The 26,260-nt window shown below is 42.1% G+C and overlaps 1 protein-coding gene across 1 annotated transcript; it reads right to left on the bottom strand.

Annotated features, from left to right (window-relative positions):
• Nucleotides 1-17,465: 17,465 nt before the first annotated feature.
• Nucleotides 17,466-25,725, bottom strand: LOC144522973 (sodium-dependent phosphate transport protein 2B-like). Its single transcript, XM_078258217.1, has 12 exons — nt 25,680-25,725; nt 25,453-25,584; nt 25,228-25,356; nt 24,849-24,992; nt 23,841-23,952; nt 23,535-23,730; nt 22,527-22,622; nt 21,117-21,228; nt 20,396-20,563; nt 19,536-19,652; nt 19,317-19,441; nt 17,466-18,328 (listed from the first exon to the last, which is right to left on the bottom strand). Exons 1-12 carry the CDS (start codon nt 25,723-25,725, stop codon nt 17,783-17,785), a joined length of 1,923 nt encoding a protein of 640 aa, XP_078114343.1. The 3' UTR covers nt 17,466-17,782.
• Nucleotides 25,726-26,260: the final 535 nt, after the last annotated feature.

The following is a 26,260-nucleotide window of genomic DNA, read 5'->3' as shown; positions in this document are numbered from 1 at the left end:
AGTTCATTTAATTAGTGCTGAGTCCGTCCTGCAGTTTATATGGTCTCTGGGATTTGGCGCCAAGGAAGCAGAGCGAAGCTACTCTTATGCAACGTTTATGTCTAGTTAAACATATTTGAATATTTTTTGATTATTATTAAGTCATTTATCTTGTGAAAATTGATTTCAGATATAGCACTGTTAAAACTGACAGACACATTTAAAAGCGTAACGGCTCATCCACAACCTCAGTGATGGATGGTGAAGGACAAGTGAGAGATGATGGGATTACATTTCACTGAAATTGTACCTCGTACAGTACAATTTTGCGTGACAAATAAAAATGATTGTTTGATGGAAGCTGTGTTCTAATAGGTCAGCTATTAAGCTTTGTCGCCAGCCTTATCAGGGACATGGTGATAAGTGTCTCACAGGAGACTGGACATGCAACAACATGCAGGGCCACCAAAACATTTGTCCAAGGCCAGAGCAATGGAATTTTAAGAAGTTATTGATTTAGTCTGGGCAGGTGCTCTTGGTCGATAGATAACAGACTTTACACAATATCAGCTTTAGCCATCGCTATGGGAGACAAGAACATAAAAAAACGTTTGACCTGAAAAATAAGTTACTATAGAAGACACCTCAAACACACCTTCAGAGCCCTTGCTGGGGTGTTAGTCAAAAAGTAATGCTTCTCTGTGGTGCTGTTGTTACTGTATTCATAACAATAATGGGCAATATCTTTTAAGGGATTTAGTTTCTATTGCCGCCAACAAATATGAGGAATAGGCAGTGTTACTCAGTCCCTAACGGTTATTTACAGTGTGGTGACAGTTGTGATGATATGCACTTTATAGCAGTAAGTGTTGTTGCCTGGTATTCACGGAGCTGTCATTAGTTAAATAAGGAGTTTCACAGTGTAAACAGCACCACGTGGAGCTCCTTCAGTTAAGAGTGAAGTCTGTATATAATTTGGGGATGTAATAATGATCTCCCTTTTCCTTCTATCTCCATCTGTCTTTCTTTAAAGGGACAGGTCTCCAAATCAAAAACATTGCATAGCCTACTTCTACATGTGAACTGCAGTCTTTGTTAGATGTTTTTTTCTGCAGTTTATGTGGTAGTATTTTCATTGGTATTGCCATTGCTAAATGCTTACATTTTAGACACATTTTTACACTTGTCGATGAAGTTGTATGCTGTGGCTGATACCCCATCTCTATGAGTATCCATGCTGTTTGTCACGCTTCACTAAAGCGGAACCCAGAAGCAGACTAGGACAAGGTGAGTTGAATAAAGGCGAGTATTTATGTAGAGACTTAAATGTGGAAGCAGGAGAATCCAGGTGACGGAGCAGGCAGTGGAGGTGAGTAGATGGGATGAAATGAGCAGATCCAATGTTGTTTCTGAAGCAACCGACGACCAGACAGAGGTGGAGTGAATATCCCGGGAGTGTAACTGCAGACAGAGGAAGCGAAGGTAAGTTCACAACGAGCGAAAATAACAGAATGGCAAAACTAACTCTTAGTAAACTGAGGCTGATACACAGGCACAACATACTGTTCATGGCTAACGATCCGGCAGGGAATGGCTGTCAGGTCAGAGCTTATGAAGTGAAGCGGTGATGATCAGGACCAGGTGTTCAGATGGCTGATGCAGGTGTGGGTGATTGAGAGATCTCCCGCCTTGCTTCGTCGCCAGGCAACCAGACAGGGTGCGTTCAGGAAACTCAGGAAAACAGAATACAGGCAACTCAGGCAGAAAACAGACTCAGGAAGTGGGATTCATGACAGTACCCCCCCCTCCGATGAACGCCACCGGGCGGACCACCCGGAGCGTCAGGATGGAGGCAGTAGAAGTCCTTAAGGAGGTCAGCATCAAGGATTTGACGCCGAGGAATCCAACTCCTCAGGACCATAACCCTACCAGTCCACGAGATACTGGAAACCCCGAGTTTCGCCTGGAATCCATGATGCTGCGCACCATGTAGACAGGACCACCTCCGATCATCCGAGGAGGAGGGGGAAACAGAGGACTGAGGAGAACAGGCTTGAGGCAGGAGACATGAAAGGCGGGATGAACTCTGAGCGTCTTGGGCAATTTGAGTCGAACCACAGCAGGATTAATGACCTTCTCCACCACAAACGGACCAATGAACTTAGGTGCCAGTTTCCTTGACTCTGTCCGCAGAGGAAGATCCTGTGTAGCCAACCAGACCTTATCTCCGACAGCATAAGCGGGAGCTGGGATACGGTGACGATTAGCCGGGCGCTGATACCAGTCAGAAACTCTAAGGAGGGCTTTTCTGGCCCAATGCCAGGTCTGGTGGCAACGGCGAATGTGGGCTTGGACAGAGGGAACTGAGAGATCCTTTTCCTGAGAAGGAAACAAGGGAGGCTGGTAGCCGTAAAGGCACTGGAAGGGAGACATCCCAGTGGCAGATGTAGGGAGAGTATTATGGGCGTACTCGACCCATGGCAACTGAGAGGCCCAAGAGGTGGGGTTGGAGGAGACAAGGCAGCGAAGCGTGGACTCCATCTTCTGGTTAGCTCTCTCAGCCTGACCATTAGATTGGGGTTGAAATCCAGATGCGAGACTGACTGTAGCTCCAATGGCCAAACAGAAGGATTTCCAGACAGCGGAGGTAAACTGAGGACCACGATCGGAAACTGTCACTGGGCAGACCGTGGACCGTGAAAACTTCCCTAACTAGGATATCGGACGTCTCAGTGGCAGAGGGAAGTTTGGAGATGGGCACAAAGTGGGAGAACTTGCTGAATCTGTCCACAATAGCCAGAATAACAGTGTTCCCATCAGAAGAGGGCAACCCAGTGACAAAGTCCAGGGCCAGATGCGACCATGGTCGCCGGGGAATAGGTAGGGGGTGAAGAAGTCCAGAGCTGGGCCGATTGGTACTCTTATTCTGCGCACAAACTGGACAGGCAGCAACAAATCTCTGGGTATCTTCTCCCATGGCAGGCCACCAAAACCGTCTGCGTAGTAACGCCATAGTCCGAGCCACGCCAGGGTGACAAGCCATCTTGTTGGCATGGGCCCACTGGAGAACCGCAGAACGGACAGACTCTGGCACCAACAACCGACCGGGTGGATCGTTACGGGACCGGGCTGCGTCCGAAGGGCTGCCATAACCGCCTCCTTGATCCTCCAAGTAACTGCTCCAACGACGATGTCCCGGGAAGAATAGTCTCAGTCTTGGCCCCACTCTCCTCCGTCTTGAGAACATCCGGGACAAGGCATCTGCCTTGCCGTTCTTGGAGCCAGGTCGGAAAGTCAAAGAAAAATTAAAACGTCCCAAAAAACAAAGCCCACCTTTGGCCTGACGGGAGTTGAGACGTCTAGCAGATTGCACGAAAGCAAGATTCTTGACGTCAGTCCAAACAGTAAACAGTTGCTCCGCCCCCTCCAACCAGTGGCGCCACTCCTCCAAGGAGAGTTTAACAGCGAGAAGTTCCCGGTTACCCACATCGTAATTTCTCTCCGCAGGCGAAAGACGACGAGAGTAGAAAGCACAGGGATGGAGCTTACTGTCAATGGAGCTTCGCTGGGACATGATGGCGCCAACCCCCACATCAGACACGTCCACTTCCATGACAAACTGACAGGAAGTGTCAGGTTGAGAGAGAATAGAGGCGTTGGTGAATCGGCTCTTCAATTCCAGGAATGCTCGGTCCGCCTCAGGATTCCAACAGAAGGTGCTAGAAGTCAGGGCAGTTAATGGAGTGGCCACATGGCTGTAATCACGGATGAACCTTCGATAGAAGTTCGCAAACCCCAGGAACCTCTGGAGCTGCGATCTCGTACCGGGCTGGGGCCAATCAGGAACCGCCCTAACCTTCTCTTGGTCCATCTCTATCTCTCCATTGGAGATGATGTATCCAAGGAAGGATGTGGTGTGGGCGTGCTTTCACAAACAGGCGGTTCTCCAATAATCGCTGCAGGACCTGCTTGACATGCTGGATGTGACTGGAAAGCTCCTTAGAAAAAAAATGAGAATGTCATCCAGGTAAACAAACACAAAAAGACCGATCAGATCTCTCAGAACGTCATTAACCATACTCTGGAACACTGCTGGAGCATTGGTCAGTCCAAACGGCATCACTTGGTACTTGAAATGTCCCATAGGTGTATTGAACCCAGTCAACCACTCGTCCCCCTCTCTGATACGGACCAGATGATACGCATTGCGTAAATCAAGCTTAGTGAACACAGTAGCACCCTGTAAGGAGTCGAAAGCAGAGTTCATCAAGGGCAGGGGATACTTGTTCTTGACAGTGATATCATTCAAACCCCGATAATCAATACAAGGTCGAAGAGAGCCATCCATTTTTACTCAGGAAAAAGAATCCTGCTCCCAGGGGTGATGACGAGGGACGAATGAGACCGGCAGCTAGATATTCTTTTATGTAGGGCTCCATGGCTTCACGTTCAGGTCGAGAGAGACTGTATAAACGTCCTTTGGGATAGGCAGCTCCAGGGATCAGATTTATGGCACAGTCATATGGTCGGTGGGGAGGAAGTGACAGAGCCTTCTGCTTGCTGAACACTTCACCCAAATCGTGATAGGTTTCAGGAACTGGGGACAAATCTGGGGGGGCAGAATCAATGACCTGACTGGGAACAGAATGAGAACAGGCAGTTTTAAGGCAGTTAGCATGACATTCAATACTCCAACTAGTTACCTTGCCAGTCACCCAATCGAACGTGGGATTGTGTTCCCTCAGCCAGGGGTATCCAAGAACCAGGGGGCCACGGGGAGATGGCAGAATGAAGGAGATGAGCTCCGAATGATTACCTGACAGCAGCATGTTAACAGGTTCAGTCTTCATAGTAATACGTGCCAGAAGTCTGCCGTTAAGAGTGGTCGCTTCAATGGCTTCCGGTAACTGCTCCTTGAAAGCCCCAGCTGTTCCACCAAGTCGGCATCAGCACGTGAATCGACTAACGCGTTAATCTCCAAAGTCTGACTATTGTTCATGAGGGTTGCAGGAAAACGTGGTCTGACAGGGTTATTGGGAGACTGAAACTGGCTCACTAAAAGTCCTCCCAAACTTAGCGAGCCGGGCAGTTTAACGGCCGCTGGGGACAAGCGGAGATGTAATGCCCCGGGTTACCACAGTAGAGACAGCTGTTGGTCTCACGTCTACGTTGGCGCTCCTCCTTGGTCATCCATGATCAGCTCGTTCTGGTCTATTCCCCAACTTGGATGGTAACGGAGTAGATGACTGGTTGGAAGCCCCCCCCATTGCTTCCCCCTCCTTCTCTCTCGGATTCTGTTATCCACTCGAATAGATAACACTACCAAACTGTCCAGGTCACTAGGTTCAGGATAAGAAATCAGTTCATCTTTAAGTTGCTCCGACAACCCCTGATAAAAATCCGCTTGTAGTGACTCCTCATTCCACCCACTCTCCACAGCCAATGTCCTGAATTCAATTACAGACTCTGCTACACTGCGAGCTCCTTGGCGAAGAGAAAACAGCCGTTTAGCTGCGTCCTTACCTCGGACTGGATGGTCAAAAAGCTTCTTCATCTCTGCCGTGAATTCCTGGTATGATGCCATACAGGTGTCCTGTCGTTCCCATAAGGCTAAAGCCCAATCCAGAGCTCTTCTACGCGGCAGTTCAATTACAAAGGCTATCCTAGCCTTGTCTGTGGCATTTACCCAAATCCCCTTCGAACTTATCTGGTGTTGGAATCTTTTGCTCACGGAAAGAAACAGCTCCAGAAGCGGAAGGCGTGGGGGGTGAAACACGTGGTAGATTCTCAGCTGGTAAACTGAGCTGAGCCTGGATACTCGTCAGACTGGCAGACAGGTTCTGAACCGAAGACGCTATTTCCTGTAGGGCCATGCTGTGTTGTCCCAACATATTCCCTTGTTGGGAAATGGCATGGCGAACAGAGTCCAGGTCCGCTGGGTTCATCCTTGGCCGGATCGTTCTGTCACGCTTCACTAAAGCGGAACCCAGAAGCAGACCAGGACAAGGTGAGTTGAATAAAGGTCAGTATTTATGTAGACTTAAATGTGGAAGCAGGAGAATCCAGGTGACGGAGCAGGCAGTCGAGGTGAGTAGATGGGAGGGAATGAGCAGATCCAATGTTGTTTCTGAAGCAACTGACGACCAGACAGAGGTGGAGTGAATATCCCGGGAGTGTAACTGCAGACAGAGGAAGCGAAGGTAAGTTGACAACAAGCAAAAATAACAGAACGGCAAAACTAACTCTTAGTAAACTGCGGCTGATACGCAGGCACAACATGTTCATGGCTAACAATCCGGCAGGGAATGGCTGTCAGGTTAGAGCTTATGAAGTGAAGAGGTGATGATCAGGACCAGGTGTGCAGATGGCTGATGAGATGCAGGTGTGGGTGATTGAGAGATCTCCCGCCTTGCTTCGTCACCAGGCAACCAGACAGGGTGTGTTCAGGAAACTCAGGAAAACAGAACTCCAGGACAGAATACAGGCAACAGGCAGAAAACAGACTCAGGAAGTGGGATTCATGACACTGTTACCCAAAACAAGGTCAAATTCATTTCCAGCACTAAAATGTATATGCAAGGTATGTAGAAGAAAAAAAACAATGTAGGCAGCTTTGTTACAAAGGAATTGCTAGTTAATTTGGGAAACACTGTTGCTTTCTTCCCTAGAGTTAGATAAGAATTGATACCAGTCTACAGCTACAGCTGGTTAGCATAAAAACTGGACAAGTGGAAACAGCTAGCTAGCCTAGCGTGTTAATAAGCAAGCTTTAGTCGTGCTGGTAGGTACATTTTTGTTGCCTTTGGGCTGAGCCGGGCTAGCTGTTTCCCCCCTGGTTCAAGTCTTTGTGCTGAGCTAAGCTAACCAGCTGCTAGCGGTTGCTTCATATTTACCGTACCAACACGACTAAGTACTGTAAGTTAGCTAATGTAAGCTGTGGTTGTGATTGCTCAACACATGCTATACCGTCATATCTGATCTCACACTTACTGTTGACATCATTCTTATAATTTACTACTACATTATATTGATTTACTGACCATAAAACATTCTGTTATGATTCTGAGTTAAAGCTATAGTGCGTACTATCTGTCTCCCCCATGAGGAATTCTAAATAATGACAACACTGTCGGCTCGTCCACATGATACAAGTCTTACGTGATTGCGACGTGCCCCCACACCTCCTCCACACAGCTGCTAGTAGCCAAGGTGGACACGGAGGATTAAAAAAACATGATGGACTCTTCAGAAGAGGTAATGTATCTTCACTCGAGTTTCTGCGCGCGAAAGTCACCATATGACACAACATAACCATACTGAGAAATAGAGAGAGAGTTGTGTGGAGCTGATAGTCTTCATTAACTTTGTATCAACTCATCTGGCAATTGCTTGAATGTAACTGACGTGCAATAATATCAGAAAGTTACGCACTAAAGCTTTAAGTCAGTTTAATACTTTATGGCTTAAAATCCAGTGAGCCTTGATTGTGAAAAACTAGACCCATATCACCACCAAGATCTGCACAATAGCTCATCTTCACGGAAAATCTGATACTGATAAACTTTCTTTCCATTGACTCAAATTCAAATTTAAAGTCCAAAGAGAAATTGAAAGTCCAAACAGAAAACGAAGCGAGATCAAATTGGATACATTTTCCATTTGGCTTTTCTATTTGGATTTAATATTTGGCTTTTCAATTTCAATTTAACATTGGCTTTTCCATTTGGATTTAATATTTGGCTTTTCAATTTCAATTTAACATTGGATTTTCATTTGGATTTAATATTTGGCTTTTGAATTTCAATTTAACATTGGATTTTCATTTGGACTTGACACATGTCAATGTAAATGAGGAGGTGTGGCCCAAAGGCTGGTGGGAGGGTCTGAAACGAAAGGGGTGCAGAGGCACCTTATGAACAGCAGGGGGAGCTGACTGCTGGGGAGCACACTGTTGAGCATCTGTCTGCAGCTTCGCCACCAGGCTGGCTTAGCCTCTTATTTCACATGATAGAAACTGATGATGTAGGCTAAACACAAACGACATTTCATGCAACAACAGTGAAGTTTTCATGTAGTTACTATAATTGGGCTCGTGTTAGTGAGGACTAGATTAGGACTGTATTTAAAGCTGATTCTGGTTTCCAACTTCGCCCCAGGTGTGTCTGTTTAAAACATGGACGGAGACAACTTCTATCTTTTGATGTTTTATTTAATTAAGCAACAGTACAAACATGGGTGTGGGTAGCTCTGCTACATGTTTTGTGTGTTGTCAGATCTTGAGGACACACACACACACACACACACACACACACACACACACACACACACACACACACACACACACAATCTCAACCGGGTAGTCATCGTCCGAACTGCGACCTCTCCTTTTTCTTTCTCTCACTTTTTTCTCCGGGTGGTGCGCGCGGTGTGAATTGCGTGTCCGCGCTATTCTCCGACATGTACTCACAACAATCACTCCTGATTGCTATTTTTTCGTTCATTTGATTTCCGATTTTGAAACGATATCCAAATTTGATATCGAAACTTCACTGTTGTTGCATGAAATGTCGTTTGTGTTTAGCCTACATCATCAGTTTCTATCATGTGAAATAAGAGGCTAAGCCAGCCTGGTGGTGAAGCTGCAGACAGATGCTCAACAGTGTGCTCCCCAGCAGTCAGCTCCCCCTGCTGTTCATAAGGTGCCTCTGCACCCCTTTCATTTCAGACCCTCCCACCAGCCTTTGGGCCACGCCTCCTCATTTACATTAATAAGTCCAAATGAAAAGCCAATGTTAAATTGAAATTGAAAAGCCAAATATTAAATCCAAATGAAAATCCAATGTTAAATTGAAATTGAAAAGCCAAATATTAAATCCAAATGGAAAAGCCAATGTTAAATTGAAATTGAAAAGCCAAATATTAAATCCAAATGGAAAAGCCAATGTTAAATTGAAATTGAAAAGCCAAATATTAAATCCAAATGGAAAAGCCAAATGTAAAATTTAAAAAAAATAATAATATTTTTTATTTGATCTCGCTTCGTTTTCTCTTTGGACTTTCAATTTCTCTTTGGACTTTAAATTTGAATTATGAATAAATATTTCCTCCATACTGAAGTAGACAGAAATTAGTCAAGTGATTTTAAATGATGTAGTGGACTGTCATGATTTCCATTGTTTGAGTTGATAATGCGTTGCTTACTGTGGCTTTAAATAGTTCATGGTTAACAGACACTTTGCATTATTACACGCTGACAGAATCTCTCAATTGATTTACAGCTTTTTCCACTGTTTATTTTTTTTCAGTTGAATTAAACTGTCACTAAATCCTCCGGGGTATTTAATTAACATGGAGGGACCAAAAAAAAACTTTGACCGGTAGACAAGTTGTGTGAAGAAGAAAAACACCTTCATATTTAATTTATATATTTATTTAAGTCCAACTGGCTTCAGCATGTGTACACATGTCACAAAAACACACACGATCATGTCAGTACTATTGATTTCCCACAAGTGCAATTTTAGTTAGTAAACAGTAATTGTTAGTCAAAGAGTTTGATGATACTCTCTATAAGCATCTCATTTAATTTCACTTCTTCTCTAATGGCAGCTGTAACATGCAATTAAATCCAGCAGCCCATTGACATTCCATTCAAACTCCTACACTGTTCACAATGAGTGCCTTTTCATGAGGGTAAGTGTCCGCTTAAACAGAAACAACACACATGGCTGCCTGCAACCTGACACTTGAAGTTGTAGTAGTCTGTGGTTTTATACATTAACATACACACTCCTCCGTAAGGCTTTGGAGCTCCTGCAGAGACATCCCCATCTTGCGCAAGCAATGCACAGAGTCTACCATGGCTGAAACATTTTGACATTTAGTTATTAAATAGGGATTGTATCCACCCGCAGACCACCCATCTCACCTTAGCTTTAAAGAACTTCAGAGACACAATAGCAAAATAGAGGGATTACATATTGTTGGCGTTCAGGGCCTGAAGTTAACTTTTTTGGCAACCAGCCACTGTGCCAGGTGGATTTTAAAATCCGCTAGCCACACAGGCTTTTTACCAGCCTTTATTTTGCCAAGGTGAAATACAGGAAATGCACGAGAATCGTTTTTGAACTTGTTAAGAATACACAGGTGTGGCTGTGGCTCAGGTGGTAGCGCGGTCGTCTACCGATCTGAAGGTCGGTGTTTCAATCCCCAGCCCTGCAGTCCCATGTCAAAGTGCACCTTGTAGGGCAGCTTTGGCGGTGTGAATGGTGAAAGGCTCCTGTGCTATGTAAAAGCACAGTAGTTGTTCAGACTAGCCAAATGCTATATAAATACAGTCCGTTTACACTGAAGTACTGTCAAGTTCTTAACGAGATCAATAAAATTAATGACTCTTAGAGTTTATATTTTGTAACTTTTTATTCATGGATTTCACGGACAGTTATATATTGACTGCTCCTCTGAATACACAAACTAGTCCAACTAACAACCAACTAACAACTAACAGAATATTCAATTCTCATTGGCTACCCGCCAATGTGGCAGGTGGATTGACAGTTTCACCTGCCAGGCAAAATTCATCCGCATTTGGCGCTCACTGTTAACTTCAGGCCCTGTTAGCATTACATCAGTAGCTGCTTGTTATATTCATGATTTAGTTTTTATGTCCTTCAATCACCTTGGCAAGGGGTATTGTTCACCAGGTCGCTAGATACAGATGTTGTCTGAAGTCCAGAGGTTGAGGTTGATTGTGTCACAATCAATGTCAATGTCACAATTGAGTAGGTAGGAGGAGAATTTATGTTGGTCAGTTTAGTTAGCTGGACACTGACCTATTCATTACATCCGAGTTGACCAGATAATGTCGGTATTGCCTAATAAAGTCATGTTGGTTGCACATAGGTCAGTTATTGCCACCTTAATAATATTATCCAATTACTGTATATCAAACATAACTCAATTCTTGACATAACAGGATTAAGTAAATCTAACAATAATGTTTTTGTGTGTACTCCCCTTTGAGCTCAGGTTTATCCCACACAGTGAGGCCTGTGAAATGTGATGAAATTTAACTTTGGTTTGATAACTTTTTTGTGTCAGGCATTGTGGACATTTTCTTAAGATTGTTTAATGTGAACAGTTATGCAAAATAGAGGGATTTAGTTGGACAAATTTAAGACCAATGTCTGTTTGTAATTGGAATTGACACAGTACTAGGCACACACACACACACACACACACACACACACACACACACACACACACACACACACACACACACACACACACACACACACAGGTATGATAATAGATGTTACTGCATTATTGTCCACTGGCAGCCCTTGGGGCAGCCAACAATAGGGCGTTAGCCTGGGCCGACCAGAGGGCGAAGCCCCCGAAGGGGAGAGGCTGCCTGGCAGGCACAGGGATACATTTCTTAAATGTAAAATATGTGTGTAGATTTTTCATTTGAATGTAGGCGAGTGAACAATAGCACAATATGAAATAACTCAGGAATGTTATCAGGGTTTCTGGTGCCCTGCGGAACAAGCTCTTTTTTTTTCCACATGTAATCGGCCTGTCTAACTTGTGAAGCAGACGACTAGAGACTCAGACTTTGGCACAGGACATTTATTGCTGTTGAGTGTTTTAGAGAGGAGAAACACAGCGTTGGTAGAATTCCCTCAACACACGCCGCTCTCGGCCAGATCCAACATTTCTCTTAGAAATAATTTCATTTCTCAATAAAATAAAAACACATAGGAAACAATAAATGCAAAAATACAACATAAGAATATAAAAATACTTTTGTAATATATAGCCTATATAACACTGCTCTCAGATGTCTCACACTTTAACCAACTTTATGCCAACGCAGATACATATGAAAACATAGCATGTAAGCTAGCTCACTAAAACACTCAGAACTGAATAATAAACAGAAATACACGAAAGAGAATGAAACAGTCCAACTGCTAAAAACCTATACTAACCACAATCAGCCTGTCTAATCACTTAAATACACATTAAACATAGTATTTTATACATCCGCCTCGCGTTACACAAAGTACCTACCGCTCTCGGCCAGATCCAACATCGTCTGACAAGAGTCGGGAAAACAAATAGTACGTCCACAAACGATGGGCGCATTACCCATGCAAAATACATACACAATCCCTTCATTGAATAAGGAGCAAATAAACAAAAATGAATACACAGTAAAATGAGGGCTATTTGGTGGAATACAAACACTTTTCCATACCTGCTACACACACAGTGTCAACATTTTTAAATGATACAGACCCAGAAACCTGACTGAATGTCTCAAGGTCAGAATACCACTTAGCCTAAAAATGTCAGCAGCTAATACGAGAACTGAATGCACTGCCCTGAAACTGAGTGCATCTGAAGCCTGCAGGGGAAAACATGTATCACCACCCACATTGCTAAAAGTAAGCTACACTATACGCTGAAAAGTGATTTTGCCCACAGTGAATAAAGGTTGACATGCTTCTTTTGCAAGTCTACGGGCAGTGTGTACTGCTGTTCACTTAACTTGAAATAATAGAAAAGTAAGTGGGGGAAGTGACCAGTCGGTAAGAGTTGTTCTCGGAAGCTATTATTTACTGGAGCCAGTTTGTACCACTGCAGAGCTGGTGTATGTGTTCAGGTGTTGTTCTCAGAGTTGATTCAGTATTCTTGATAATTGTGCGAGCCTGCAGACATTGCACCTGCAGGGTTTGGTGAAGGAAGGATTTTGTAGCTCTGTTGGTAGGTAGGTTGCTTGTTTTGCAAGATATGTGGACACAAGTCCTACAAACCATACAACTATATGGGTTGTTTCTTCCTACCCTCTAACGCGACGGTTGCGGTTTTGAACATAAAGATTGCAGATTTAAACACGTCTCTAATGTTGGGAAACGGTTGCATTTTGGTTATGTTTAGGCACAAAAACTACTCAGTTTAGTTTAGAAAAAGATCATGGTTTGGGTTCAAATCATACGTTACTTCACTTTCGGTTACGCACTTGACGCACAACGGAACGTTCCTAAAGTTAAAAAAAACTCGCCGTTCACTTTTATTTTCAAACAGGAGTCAAACCCCACTGTCCTGGGTGAAAGTCCTGTGTTATATGTACATTACTTCCTGTATAATTACTACGGCCACTTGCGGGCGCCGTCACTATAAACGTTACTGTAACAACACTTCATCCTCCAATCAAATGCCTGCCTTGTTATCCAATATCATTTCACACTTCTGTCAACTGTCAATATACAAAATCTGAATGAACCTACAACTTTTCAAGTGTACAGGAAGTGAGCATTTTCATATTAAAAAGATTAATTTCAGGTAGAGTATCATTAGTCAATTTATCATTTGGCTTTGCTGCATACAAGTCAATAGTAGTCTTTTCCACATTTTGACTTTTAATAGCAGGATAAGCACACGTGTAACTAACATCAATGATGGCTCCATTTCATAAAAGTGTCCCAGTATGTCATGTCAGTGACCTAACTTGCACAAAATCATGGCCACACGGAATCACGTCAGCAGACGCAGAATTCCGCAGATCTTAATACATTTTTATGTTAACAATGCAATCACTAAATTATGCATTCACTGTTTAATTTGCCATGGGACAAAAACACCTGCTGCTCATCAATGCTGCCAAATGGGTGAATGTGATCACTAAATATTAATCTTTAGGATGTGTATGCTGACTTTCGCTGTGACCATTAACACCTTTATCATCGGTTCATGAGGTTGGGTGACCTCATGTAATTCCAGCAGCAGAGCTCCACCCAACTTCAACCCGAGCAGAGGTCTGATCAGAAGTATTAAATGGAAAGTGCTGTGTGGGCGTACAGGGCCTTTATTATGTGGTCATATATCTGGTTTATTGTCCATCTGCATGCATTGGGCAGCGCTGCCAATAATTGGTTGAGCGTTCCCTGGCACTACTACTCAATTGATCATGAACACGGTTAAGTGTAGCCATAGTTTTATAAAACAGCCTATTTAATAATTTAAGGATAATGTAGAGCAGTGGTTCCCAACCTTTTTTCCTTGGCGCCCCCCCTACTCATGTCTAAGAAAAGCTGAGATTCCCAAAACATCTGAAAAAAACGTCAAAAACGTTGACAAAAGCACCAGAAAGACCATCAAAAACGACCATAAAAGCGCCAAAATCGTAGGAAAAAGCAACAAAACGGCAGAAAAGGGACATTTTTTGAGGATAATGTAGAGCGAGCTGGTATTTATTGCGAATTAGAACCCCGACAGGGTTATGCAGGACTGAATCAACATAGGTCTTGAATCAGCATGAATGGGTTCTAATTTGCAACAATGACGCTCTACATTGTCTTGCGTATTACATGGCTACTCATACAGAGGTTATTAGGTATTAATACTTTTACTTAAAGTGCTCATATTATGCTCATTTTCAGGTTCATAATTGTATTTAGATGTTGTACCAGAATAGGTTTACATAGTTTAATTATCAAAAAACACCATATTTTTGTTGTACTGCACATTCTGCAACTCCTCTTTTCACCCTGTGTGTTGAGCTCTCTGTTTTAGCTACAGAGTGAGACCTCTCACTTCTGTTCCATCTTTGTTGGGAGTTGCACATACACAGTACCTCGGTAAGGACTACTAACCAGTCAGAAGCAGACTAGGGCGGGCCCTGACAAGCAAGCTAGTGTGATCCAAAACAAACCCGCTTCAGCCGGTAACCATGGCTTCGGCTCAGCCGTACATGTTTGAACCCGAGTCTGATCCCGAAATGCAGGCAGAACAACCCAAACCAGTTTCGCAACCTAGACTGGAGCAAGACCTTTCAGAGTGTTAAGTTATTTAAACTAACGTTTTAATTCTGCTAGTCTCCTAGACATGCAATAAGTATCTGAACTCTTCGGGCCTCCGCTCTAACTAGCTTGGTTTGAGGCGTGCCACACTAGCAGCTAGGCGAGCATTATAACCTGTGTTCCAAAGTGACCACGTTTGTCTCTGAAGTAAAGGCTGGACTACAATAGAGCTGTTTGGAGCAGTGTTTTCTGCTGGAGATGGTAAGTCCCTTTGGGGGGGACTTTGGGCTTTTTCACTTTGTAAACCTATAACATGCACAAAAAAGATATATAACACAATAAAGGAAAGGGGAAAAGCCCAAAAGCATAATATGAGCACTTTCAATAAAGGATCTGAATACTTCTTCCACCACTGCAGAAAAAAACACTTTCTTCAGAACAATTTCTCCAAGGTTAGCCGGTAAAGGGTTATATATTTGTGAACAATTGTTGCAAAATGCTGACAGGTTTTGTGGATAAAGGTTTTTGGATGAAGAATTATGACAGATGGTGAAATGGGAGGCACGGTTTGTTTCATATTAATACAGGTTTACAGTATTTGCTTTAAGACATTGCTCAATATTTATATTTACTCTCTCAGTATTGTATTTTATCTTTGCATAAAAAGTGCTCTACAATTCTCCATCTTTGCCTACCTGAAATTTATCTGTGGTTGAGGTAGAAATATGGCAAATTTCACAGGAACTGAAGATAAAACTGGGTTACACTTTACATGAACTCCAGCATCTAACACTGTGATAACAGAAAACATATTTTGACACCAGCATGGCACATGCATTATAATCAGGGCCACACGGAATCTGCAGATGCAGAATTCCGCAGATTTTGAACAAATTTAGAATAATTTTACAATTTTTATGTTAACAATGCACTAAATTATCACCTGTTTAATTTATTGTGTGACAAAAACACAGGCTGCTCATCAATGCTGCTAAATAGGTGAATATGATAACTAAATATTAAGATAATACAAATGTGTCGAATTCTTAAAAGTGTTATCACTGTGAGTTATCTAATAAATCACTCACCTGGAATGAAAACAGAAAGCAAAGTATACGGCGGAAAGTCTTTCAACATTGTCTTTAATCAATTACATAACTGTGTCAACATTGTCCCAATAAATAACTGTGTGTGATAATTAAGTAATAAATACATAAAACAAAGTATGTGGTTACAGCCTCCCTTTGACTTGATATTTCTTTAACCCAGATACTTTGATTGGACTCTGGCCAGATGGACAGTACAACAGTACACGCAGGTTACTGGCTGTATTAACCTGGGATTGATTGATATTTGTACCCTCAACCACAACTCTAAACTGCATATAGAGTATTTCAAAATCTATGGACTAACAATTGCTTACCAAATAAATTTAGAATCAAGAGCTACCTGGAAAAGAAATTCTCTAATTATACAGTGGGTAGACTTTGATCGATGTTATTGTCTGAAGTCACAAACTTACTGTTCAAAGGCAAATCAGATATGAAAGCGATAATCTTTTTTTGCTACAGGAAGTCATTTTCTCCTAGCACACTTACAGGAAACCAGTGAACCGTCCTGATGTATCATGTGAAACATGACACATAACAAGAAATGTCTGAGTTGAATATTCAATGAATTGATTAAAATGCACGTTTCAAACGTTTCATTTACAGGATTGTTCGGGTGCCGCTGGAAATTCGGCCGGATGTGCTTCACTTTCCTCTGTCTCTGTGTTGGCGTTCTAACCTCTGGTGGATTTGTGAGGACTATGGTTAACTGCTCCTCAGTCTAGCTAGCTGTCTGGATTTCCCCTGCAGAGATCTATCTGTCCAATCTGAGGTTTCTGTTGCACGACTAAAACTACTTTTGAACGTACACATGTTCCACCAAAACAAGTTCCTTCCGGAAGCTATTTTACAACAGCACCATCATTGAGTCTGCCGCTTAGCGCCGCCCATAACGATTGTGATTGGTTCAAAGAAATGCCAATAAACCAGACCTTCCTCCGGAGTGCTGTGGAGGTAGGTCTGACAATGCGAGACTAATTAAAATGACATATCAGTAACTATATGTAACTTCAACTTCCCTGCCAGCGGCGGGGAGACCGTGGGGTTAGCTAGCTAGGGACCGGGTTGGGCGATATGTATACATTTTTTCAACCGGCCACCATCAGCCCAGCAACCGTCAGCGCACCACCTATAGTGTATATAGCTGCCATAATTGGGAAATAAATCTCAGCTTCTGGATCTGCCCCTGGCCACGTAACCAGTAACATTTCTCGGTTAGGTTAATGTAGTAGTACAATGTTTTACAGAGAAGTACACAGCAAGTCAGTAATATACAGTTGGGTTGCATATTAAGTGGCTTGAGGGCCATTTGTAAGTACTTTTGGGGTACAATGGATCTGGAGAAAACTACTAGCAGCAATACAGGAGGCCAAACAGTAGGTTCTGAACAGACATGTTTTGAACGGACACTGCACTAGTCTATTGAAAAGTGATGTACTGAATGGAAAAAATTGACAAAACTGCGCTTTAAAAATAGGAATTTCTTTAATTTACAAATATTATAGTCTTAAATACTGAAGCATAACACACATTTTGAAATGCTGGTTCGAAGTTGAAAATAAAACCAGCAATCTCTTACACATACCATAAAAATATAAAAACATGTCATAACATTCGGAACCACCCATAGTTAAGTCATAGCAGATAGTGAGTCTGAACAATAAACTGAAAACATCGTAAAATAAACATCACATGGCCAGAAACAACAAGTTCATTCTAACATGTCCAACCCTTGTGTTCATATTCTCTGCATGGTGGTGTTTACTACAGTGGTTAGCATATAATCCAACAAAGAGGAATCATCAACATACCACAACACAAGAGGTGTGTTACAAATACATTATTGCATTGAGTATAGCCTCAAGATACACATTTAACTTGATAATATTAAAGATGCATTGCTTTAACAGCCTCCGCTGTATCCTCATCTCTTGACATGGCTGGATTATCGTACATCTCCAGACTCTTCTGGCTGTTCCTCCGAATCTTTTCGTCCTCCTTTTTCCTGCAGCACTTGCAGCACTTGCAGCACCAGCAGCAGTGTTTGCTACAGCAGCCAAAGACCTTGGTCACCACCTTGTCCCAGGGCGCCATGGAGTGCAGGGGCCGTGGCAAAAAGTCCCAGTCACGGAGGAACTTTGGCAGGTAGCGGGGGCAGCGAGACTGCATAATGTTGACAATGATCACAAAGACGACCAACGTAACGATGGGCACGCCGACGCCGACCAGGACTTGCCAGCCAGCCAGCGACAGGCCGAATACAGACAGAGGTAAAACCAAGAAGCACAGGAAGAGGTAGAAGATGGCAAACCAGCGGTACTTAGCCGTATGGTTCCCCAGCCCTCTGGCCAACCTGATGGGCAACCGCGTAAAGGGGATTGGATACCACAGTAAGATCCCCATGATGTTGAAGAAGAAATGGCAAAGTGCAATCTAGAAAAACAAAACACAGATGACAGTCAAACAAAGCTATCACTGTCAGATATCATAGAAAATATCAATCAGCGAGCAATGTTTGAGTTAAAAGCTATCAGCATGCTAACAATTATAATGCTATGCTAGCATGTTGATGTTTAGCAGGTATAATGTTTACCATGTTTGCCTTAGTGGTTTAGCATGTTAGAATGCTAAAGTGTGCTAATTAGCAGTAAACAATTAGCGCAGCTGAGGCTAATGGGAGTTTTTAGTTTTGATGATGGCGCTAGATGATTCAACATTCTATTGTACCATTTTGTAGTAAGGGTAAATCTGATGTATCTTTCCAATTTACTTTATTTTACATATTTGGATAAACCTACCCTGCAAGGGGATGAAGGTTATTCAGTTTCATCGTACATTCTTTCAGGAAGACTTCTAAGCTTTCATTCACCCTCTCTCTTTCTTAAACTGATCAGCTGACCTCTTCAGTCAAACCAACCAGAATTGGCCATGAATTCCATGAGCCAATCACATCATAGCATCCCTGCTTTAAATCTGCTCTTCTCTTTGCTGCTGTCAGTTGTAATTTTGGGCAAATCGTGCAACCCTCCTCCACCCCATTCACCTCCAGTCATCGTCATCCATCGTCTCTGTACATTTCAATATCGTGTGATGTGATGAATACATTTATTTATTCTTTGTACCTTTCAACGAAGTCTCTCCTGATTGAAATAGAAGTTAAGATATTTCACTAAAAATAACAAACATTTAAACCTCATGATGGCCCTCAAGTAAAAGTCAGGGGATCACCAAAGTCAGTAGGATTCATCCTCTGGGGACCATGAATGCTTTTGGTTAATGTTTAAATGTTTCCAATAGTTAGATATTTCAGTTTGGATCAAAGTGGTCGTCTGACCAAAATAACAATATTGCCATTCACAGACCCACGTTGCTAGCATGGCTAAAAACAGCCACATAAGGGAAACTTTGTATTGCATCTTACCTGCAGGGAGTTGGAGAGTGTTTCTCCAGGGCTAGCCATAGCAGCAAGTATAGCAGTGGTTGTCGTACCAATATTAGACCCCAGTGTCAGGGGATAGGCTCTCTCCAGGCTAATGACACCAATACCTGGTGAAAGAACATTGACAAGATATAAATCATGATGTAATCAAAAATAAAAATTAGAAAATACAGCTAAACCAATATGTAAATGATGACTTACCAACTAGAGGAGTTATAGCTGAGGTGAAGACGGAGCTGCTCTGAACAATGAAAGTCATCCCTGCTCCCACGAACATCGCAATGTAGCCGGTAACCCAGGCGAAGGGGAAGGGGAAGTCTGTAGTCAAACAGAAACATAGAAAGCGGGCAATAAACCTGATGAAGTAAACACAGTGTTAATGCACACATTACCACCTCACGATTAGAGCAAACGACTAGTTTTATCACAACAGTATTGTGTCTCAGTCACGCAGCAGGACTGATGGATCTGGAGGCGAGCCAAAAAGCAGGGAGGCTGTACCTGTGTCGTTCATCAAGCATCCCTATGGAGAACTGAAGGGCTGGGTAACTAAAAAAACCTAAGGAATCCATGGGTACAAACTATTTCATGCTAGCTTGTCTAGATGTGGGTTAAATGAGCAAAGTTAGGCTAGATTTTGGCGAGGGAAAAACTGGCATGGCCATTTTAAAAGGGGTCCCTGTGTCACCTCAAGATATCTGAATGAAATGTCACTCAAAAAAACTCACTGACTGTAGAGTTGCACTTAATTGTGTGTTCTTGTGAAATATCAGTACATTAATGTAACTGTTTTGGGGTGAATTATTAATGTAAACATTGATACTTTTAATAATGCAGCAGGTTAGTGGGAAACTTGTACAATTGTAGAATCTCTTTCATATCCAAGCTAAATTGGTTTTGCAACAGAAATATCTAATTGACATTGAATCACAGAAGTAAGTAATGGATTTGGGACCTTATCAATCAGAATGGAATCTATTCGTGAAATCAGTGGCGATACCCAGCCCTAGAAGGTAGATGTGCTGACTATCAAACAGGCTGGAGACTAACAGACTATTTACCCATGTTGAGCACCTTCTTGATGACCACGGCCACCTGTCCCTTTAGCATGGAGTTGAGCAGCTTGACGATGAGGATGAGGCAGGTGCAGAGGACGAGCAGAGACAGGGCCAGGAGAATGAGGCCCACGGCCAGGTCCGGCAGATTAGCATTGACGAAGATGTGTTTGCCTGCAACAGACGGTCAAAGAGATGATTGACATTTAAGCGTCCACTCTTGTCTCGCATTATGTCGCAGCCAAAAATAGCCTCATGTGCGTGACTCACTTTAGAGCAAATCTTTCTTTGATAAATTGAGATGATAGCAAGAATGTTTTGTTTTTTTTAAGAGCTCAAGACCAGTTTCTGATGTAATCAAATTGAAAAAGTGGAAAGTGTTTTTCCTATTTCTAAAGCCAAGCACAAAAGCATTTACTTTAACTGGGGGCAGAATACTTTGACCATTTTATGGTCATGTGGCACTCAGGTGCTTTAATGAGGCAGCGTGAATAGACGTATTGAGCAGGTAGACGGGTCAAGGGAGGGTATTAGCTGAGTCACTATAACGACTCAAAGGTAGTCATTGTTCGGACATCAGAGGTTCTGGATGAAGGAGGTTGTTGTGTCTCATATATCACTGAGCTTCAGTGGATCAGATGCTCCTAATTGCTTTGTAAATGTTCTTTTTTTCTTTCTTTCTTTGAAAGAATTCACTGATAGTATTCACTGATGGAGGCACGCTTACATTTCTGTTGGTAATCGGTCCAAGACGAGTTCATCTGGGTCCAGGTCAGGTTTCCTTCCTCCCAGCAGACTGCACCAGCAGTGCAGTTCTCCACTGTTGCGTTCCAGAAAGTCTAAAAGCAAAAAAAATAGCCCCGAATGGTTTCTAATAAAAACACCCGGAATCTTTTAGCGTTTTAGAAAAGCTTCAACTTTGTGTAATTTCCCCTCAGTCTCCTTGGCAACATTTACATTGCTACGTTTTAGTTTTTTTGAGCCAAAAGCGATCTCCGTGCACACTCCAGTAGAAGAACTAATCACCGTTTAAACTAACACACCCAAACCGCATATCTTATCAACATTCTCGTATACTGGGCATGCACGTGCCGGGGTCAACAGGAAGCAGCATGTTTACTCCGCCCGTTGCTGGTAGTTGCCATGGTTACGTTAGTAGCTTAGTCTCAGAGAACGAGAGTTAATTTCCCAATCAGGCAGCGAAACATTGGCATCGGTGTCGGTGTTGCCAAAGGTCTCCGTTTGCGGCCGTTGAGACTGCAACACAACCCCGCAGATTCCAAACCATAACGGGGTCAGAAGTGATTTCAAATGTCTCCGGTTTAGAGGCTCTGAAACGCCAGAGATGGGGGAATGCGAGGTGTAAACGTAGCAAAAGATATTCATTTTTAAACCAAAATATAGCAATGTAAATATAGCCTCTGACTGGACCGGCAAATAAATGGAGCAAAGGTTCTATTACTGGGGAAATATCGCCGATCATTCTATGATCTCTACTCCAGCACAGTGGAAGAAAGATAGGTTTCCAGATTAGTAATGCTGTTTACGCCAAATCCCTACCCTACCTATGTTATGTAGCCTAACTTAAAAATAGTAACATCCAACATTCTTTGTCCCTTTTTAGGTGTCAGGAGTGAAAATGAATCATACTCAACATCCGTTGTGTTCTGGTTATTAACAGTTGGAGAACAATTAGGATGTTGGCTCTACAGGATAACTCTTTTCCTTGGCAACTTTTATGTTTTTCCCAAATGATGTACATATTTTTAGGCATTCTATTATCAAATATCTTGAAAAATAGTGATTTTTTTCAAGATATTCAGGTCTGGGCTGAGCCTCGAATGTTTACGTCTGGCTCCGCCCCTGAGCAGCAATAATTAAGAAGTCAATGCTGCCATAATAATCTTTAAATGATCATACGTAACATTCCACCTTTTATGAAATAACACACCTTCAAAGCATGATCTAAGAACACAATCACTGTGGTCACAATACAACAAGGACAAAATCAATCATTAACAGGAAAAAGCAGCGGTAACCACAGCTTTATCATATGTTTTTACTGCTACTATGTTATGTTCGGTGTGTGGCAAACTAATAATTTATGCACGTGATGCAGCTCTTGTTGCTTTCTTACCGTGTTAGTCTCTTTTTTGCACCATATTTTGATCAGACTCTTGTTTCTGGCTGCTGGGTCACCAGTGGCAATGCCAGTGATAACAGATTTGTCCAGCTAAAAAAAACAACAACACAATTTTAAAGACATTTAAAAAAAGGGTTCTTTATGGTAATGTTACATATTTCTTGATGATTTCAATGCCACTGACTCCACCCAGGGTTATTGTAGTGCACTAAAACTAAAACCAAAATAAGCAGTAAAAAATATTTTTGTAACATGAAACTAAATAAAAACTAAAACCTTCAAGAAAAACTAAAACTAAACTGAAACTATATTGCCAGGTTAAAAAGCAAAAAAAAACAAAAATTACAATAATAATCATGATATTAACATTCCAGAAAATGGCGCTTCACATGGGACACTAAAGTAGCACGAAGATGAAACATTAAACATCATGGCTAGTCCTATACAGTTCTCCATACCTGTAATTAGGGCTGGGCGATATGGAGAAAATCAAATATCACAATATTTTCAACAAATACATTGATGTCGATATTGCGGCGATATTGTCGGGTTGACAATTGGTGCTTTCACAAAATATTTACACAATGAGATTTGTGATAAATAATCATCAGTAATGTGGATATAATGACTAAGTGGGTAAAGGCAAATAATAGAACAGCTATTACAGTCTGGTAAGTTCAGAAAATGACATCACTTTACTGTAATGCAGCCTTTAAATCCAGGAAAAGACAACACGTGTGCATATTACGATATCCAAAATTTAAGACGATATCTAGCCTCATATATTGATGTCGATATAATATCAATATATTGCACAGCCCTACCTGTATTTTGTATGTATATGTAGCTGCATACATCTGAGACAATATACTGGCCCCTAACAAAAACAAACTAACACTACTGTAAAACTAAACCTTTCAGAAAAAACTAAAAGTAACCTAAAACTAGCAATCACACAAAACTAACTAAAACTGACCTAAACTGTAATAAGCTTGACTCTACCTGGATGATGGAGTTGGTGAGAGGGTCAGTGATGACGTTGAGCAGGTCGGGGGCGTCCTCCCCGCTCTGGATATTAAAGGATTGGATTATGAGGTTGGTGAGTTTGTACAGAACACCGGTGGCGACTTCCAGGGGCAGAAGAATCAGCACGGACAGCCAGTTGAAGAAGTCGTGGACCGTAGCGCCAGCAAAGGCCCTGGAAGTGAAGGAACATGCTCTTGTATGCACCAGACACTGTTTCTGGAGTTATTATTGTACCGCAGCATTGTCTTTGCCCTATCTTTATCATTACATGCTCTGATTTACCTGCGGAACTCATTTCGGTCTCCTGCCTGCATCATGGCCACTATAGTGTTGGTGACAGATGTTCCGATGTTGGCGCCCATGATGATCGGCACTGCAGACTGAACGTCCAGCACTGCAGAACAGAAGTGCCATTATATTAGTGTGTGAGACACTATAATAGGGCTGCAACAAACGATTATTTTCATAGTCGATTAATCTGTTAATCTGTTTTTTTTCTTCCAAAGCCTAAAATGACGTCCTCATATGTCTTTTTGTTTTGTCTACAACTCAAAGATATTCAGTTTACTGTCAAAGGACAGACGAGTGAAGAATCCAGAAAATATTCACATTTAAGATTTAAGCTGGAATCTGAGAATGTTTATGACTCAAACCGAGAAATCATAGATAAAGTTGTTTTAGTGATTAAAACAAGGTTTTCACATAGAAATGTAGCTGTTTGGAGATGGATTCACGTGGTTCTTAGAATAATCGATGATCAAAGCAGTTACCGATTACTTTAATAGTTTAAGAGACAACTAATTGATTCATCTTTGCAGCTCTAGACTACAGTAGGGCTGCACCATATGAGGAAAATTTGCCATATGCGATAGCGCTGTTCAATATCACGATAACGATATTACTTGCGATACATATTACACAGATATTAATGTGTACTCAGTTCTGCTGCTTTAAAATTTAAAATACAACAAACTGCTTAAATGAAAGGAAATCATTTCCAACATTCTTTTACTGAACAAATTGAACACTTAATTGAATATAAAAGTCAGCACTAAAAAAAAGAATGACAGTTACATTTGAAAGTGCATTTTTCTACTGATATTTTCCATAAACCAACATCAAAACTGTGTCTTTCGCGATATTTTGCAACCTTTGGTGATGTGGTTGTTGCGCCAGTTGATATTGCGAAGGCGATAAAAAAACATATTGTGCAGCCCTTCACTACAGCTCCATGCACGTGTCTGGGTTGAAAGAGTCGACTAATACAAGTGTGCGTACTACAGTACTTACATCCAGAGGACACCATGCTGACCACAATAGAGGAGGAGGTGCTGGAGCTCTGCACCAACACTGTGACTAACACCCCGATCACCAGCCCAGCCACAGGATTGGACAATATTACATTGTCCTGGAAGATGTCACCAGCAGCTTTGCCTGCACACACACACACACACACACACACACACACACACACACACACACACACACACACACACACACACACACACACACACACACACACACACACACACACAGGTAAAAAACAGCACTCCACGCACATTAAATAAGCCGCACTTTGTTGGACCTTATTATCAAGTAAATGAACTAAATGTGCAGTGATGGGCGGTGATAAAGATACAACATATTAGATGTAATTGTGTGATTTTACCTCCGACCAGCTGGAAAGCAGAGCTGAGAACATCCAGCGAGCAGATAAACAGGTAGAGAAGTCCCAGCAGCGTAACAGCCTTCAAAATACCAGTCAGCACTCTCATAATCTTCCCTTTTGTATCCAGCTCTGTGAGAAGAAGAAAAAAATCCACAGAGTACTGAATTAGAGTCAGGTTTTGTAAAGGTGTTCTCTCGCTGTGCAGAGAATGGAGAGCTGCCTCACCTGACCACTTGATCCCAGTGTCTTTGAGCTCTGGGAGATCCCAGGGATCTTCTGCATCTGGATCCTCATTCACCAGGTCCACGGTGGAGTAAGCCGGCAGGATGGCCACATCTTTAGCCGGAACGTTGTCATCTAATGCAGGGCAGACATAAGGGGATGTTATAGAAAAGGTGGCAACAACACAGTTTGAGCAGGTTATTTAAAGTATGCAAGAGAAAAGGACATACCAAGAGTGGGGGAGGAATCAGTCCCCACTTGTGGTCTTGGAACCATGACTGTCTGGGAAGGGGGAAAAAGTTAGAATAAATTAATAAAACAAGTCAGATATACACGTCATTATATTATTGGCAAAATTAGAAGGAACATGTTTACTAGTGGAGCAAAAGCTGTCGTTGATAAAGTGGACATGTGCTATCTTTGCAGGTCACCTTTTCAAAATAAAATAACTCTTTTTAAAGCAATCATTTTAGTCTACAAACAATCTGTATAATAGTCATTATAACACAATGAAATTATTTACTGACAATAGCCTCAACTTGATCACCTTTACAGTTGATCCAGTAGAACTAAATCTCCAAAATGACTGTGATAAAAAAAAAAAATAACACACACACAATTACCAAAACATAAACTTATCACTAATTCGGCTCTAAGATAACTTAGAAAAACTGCATATAACACATTTCCCCGCGCTCCCTGGATCCTTAAATTGATTAGACAGATTTCCTGGATTACAATCACTTCACATGTGACGACGTGGCCTCTCTTCCACATGAGGAGAACAGAATACGCACCTGCGGGCAGCGGA

The sequence above is a fragment of the Sander vitreus genome, chromosome 9 (assembly GCF_031162955.1).
Source record: "Sander vitreus isolate 19-12246 chromosome 9, sanVit1, whole genome shotgun sequence".
Taxonomy (NCBI): domain Eukaryota; kingdom Metazoa; phylum Chordata; class Actinopteri; order Perciformes; family Percidae; genus Sander; species Sander vitreus.
Note: the sequence above shows the minus strand (reverse complement) of the source record. Positions and strands in the feature narration are given on the sequence as shown.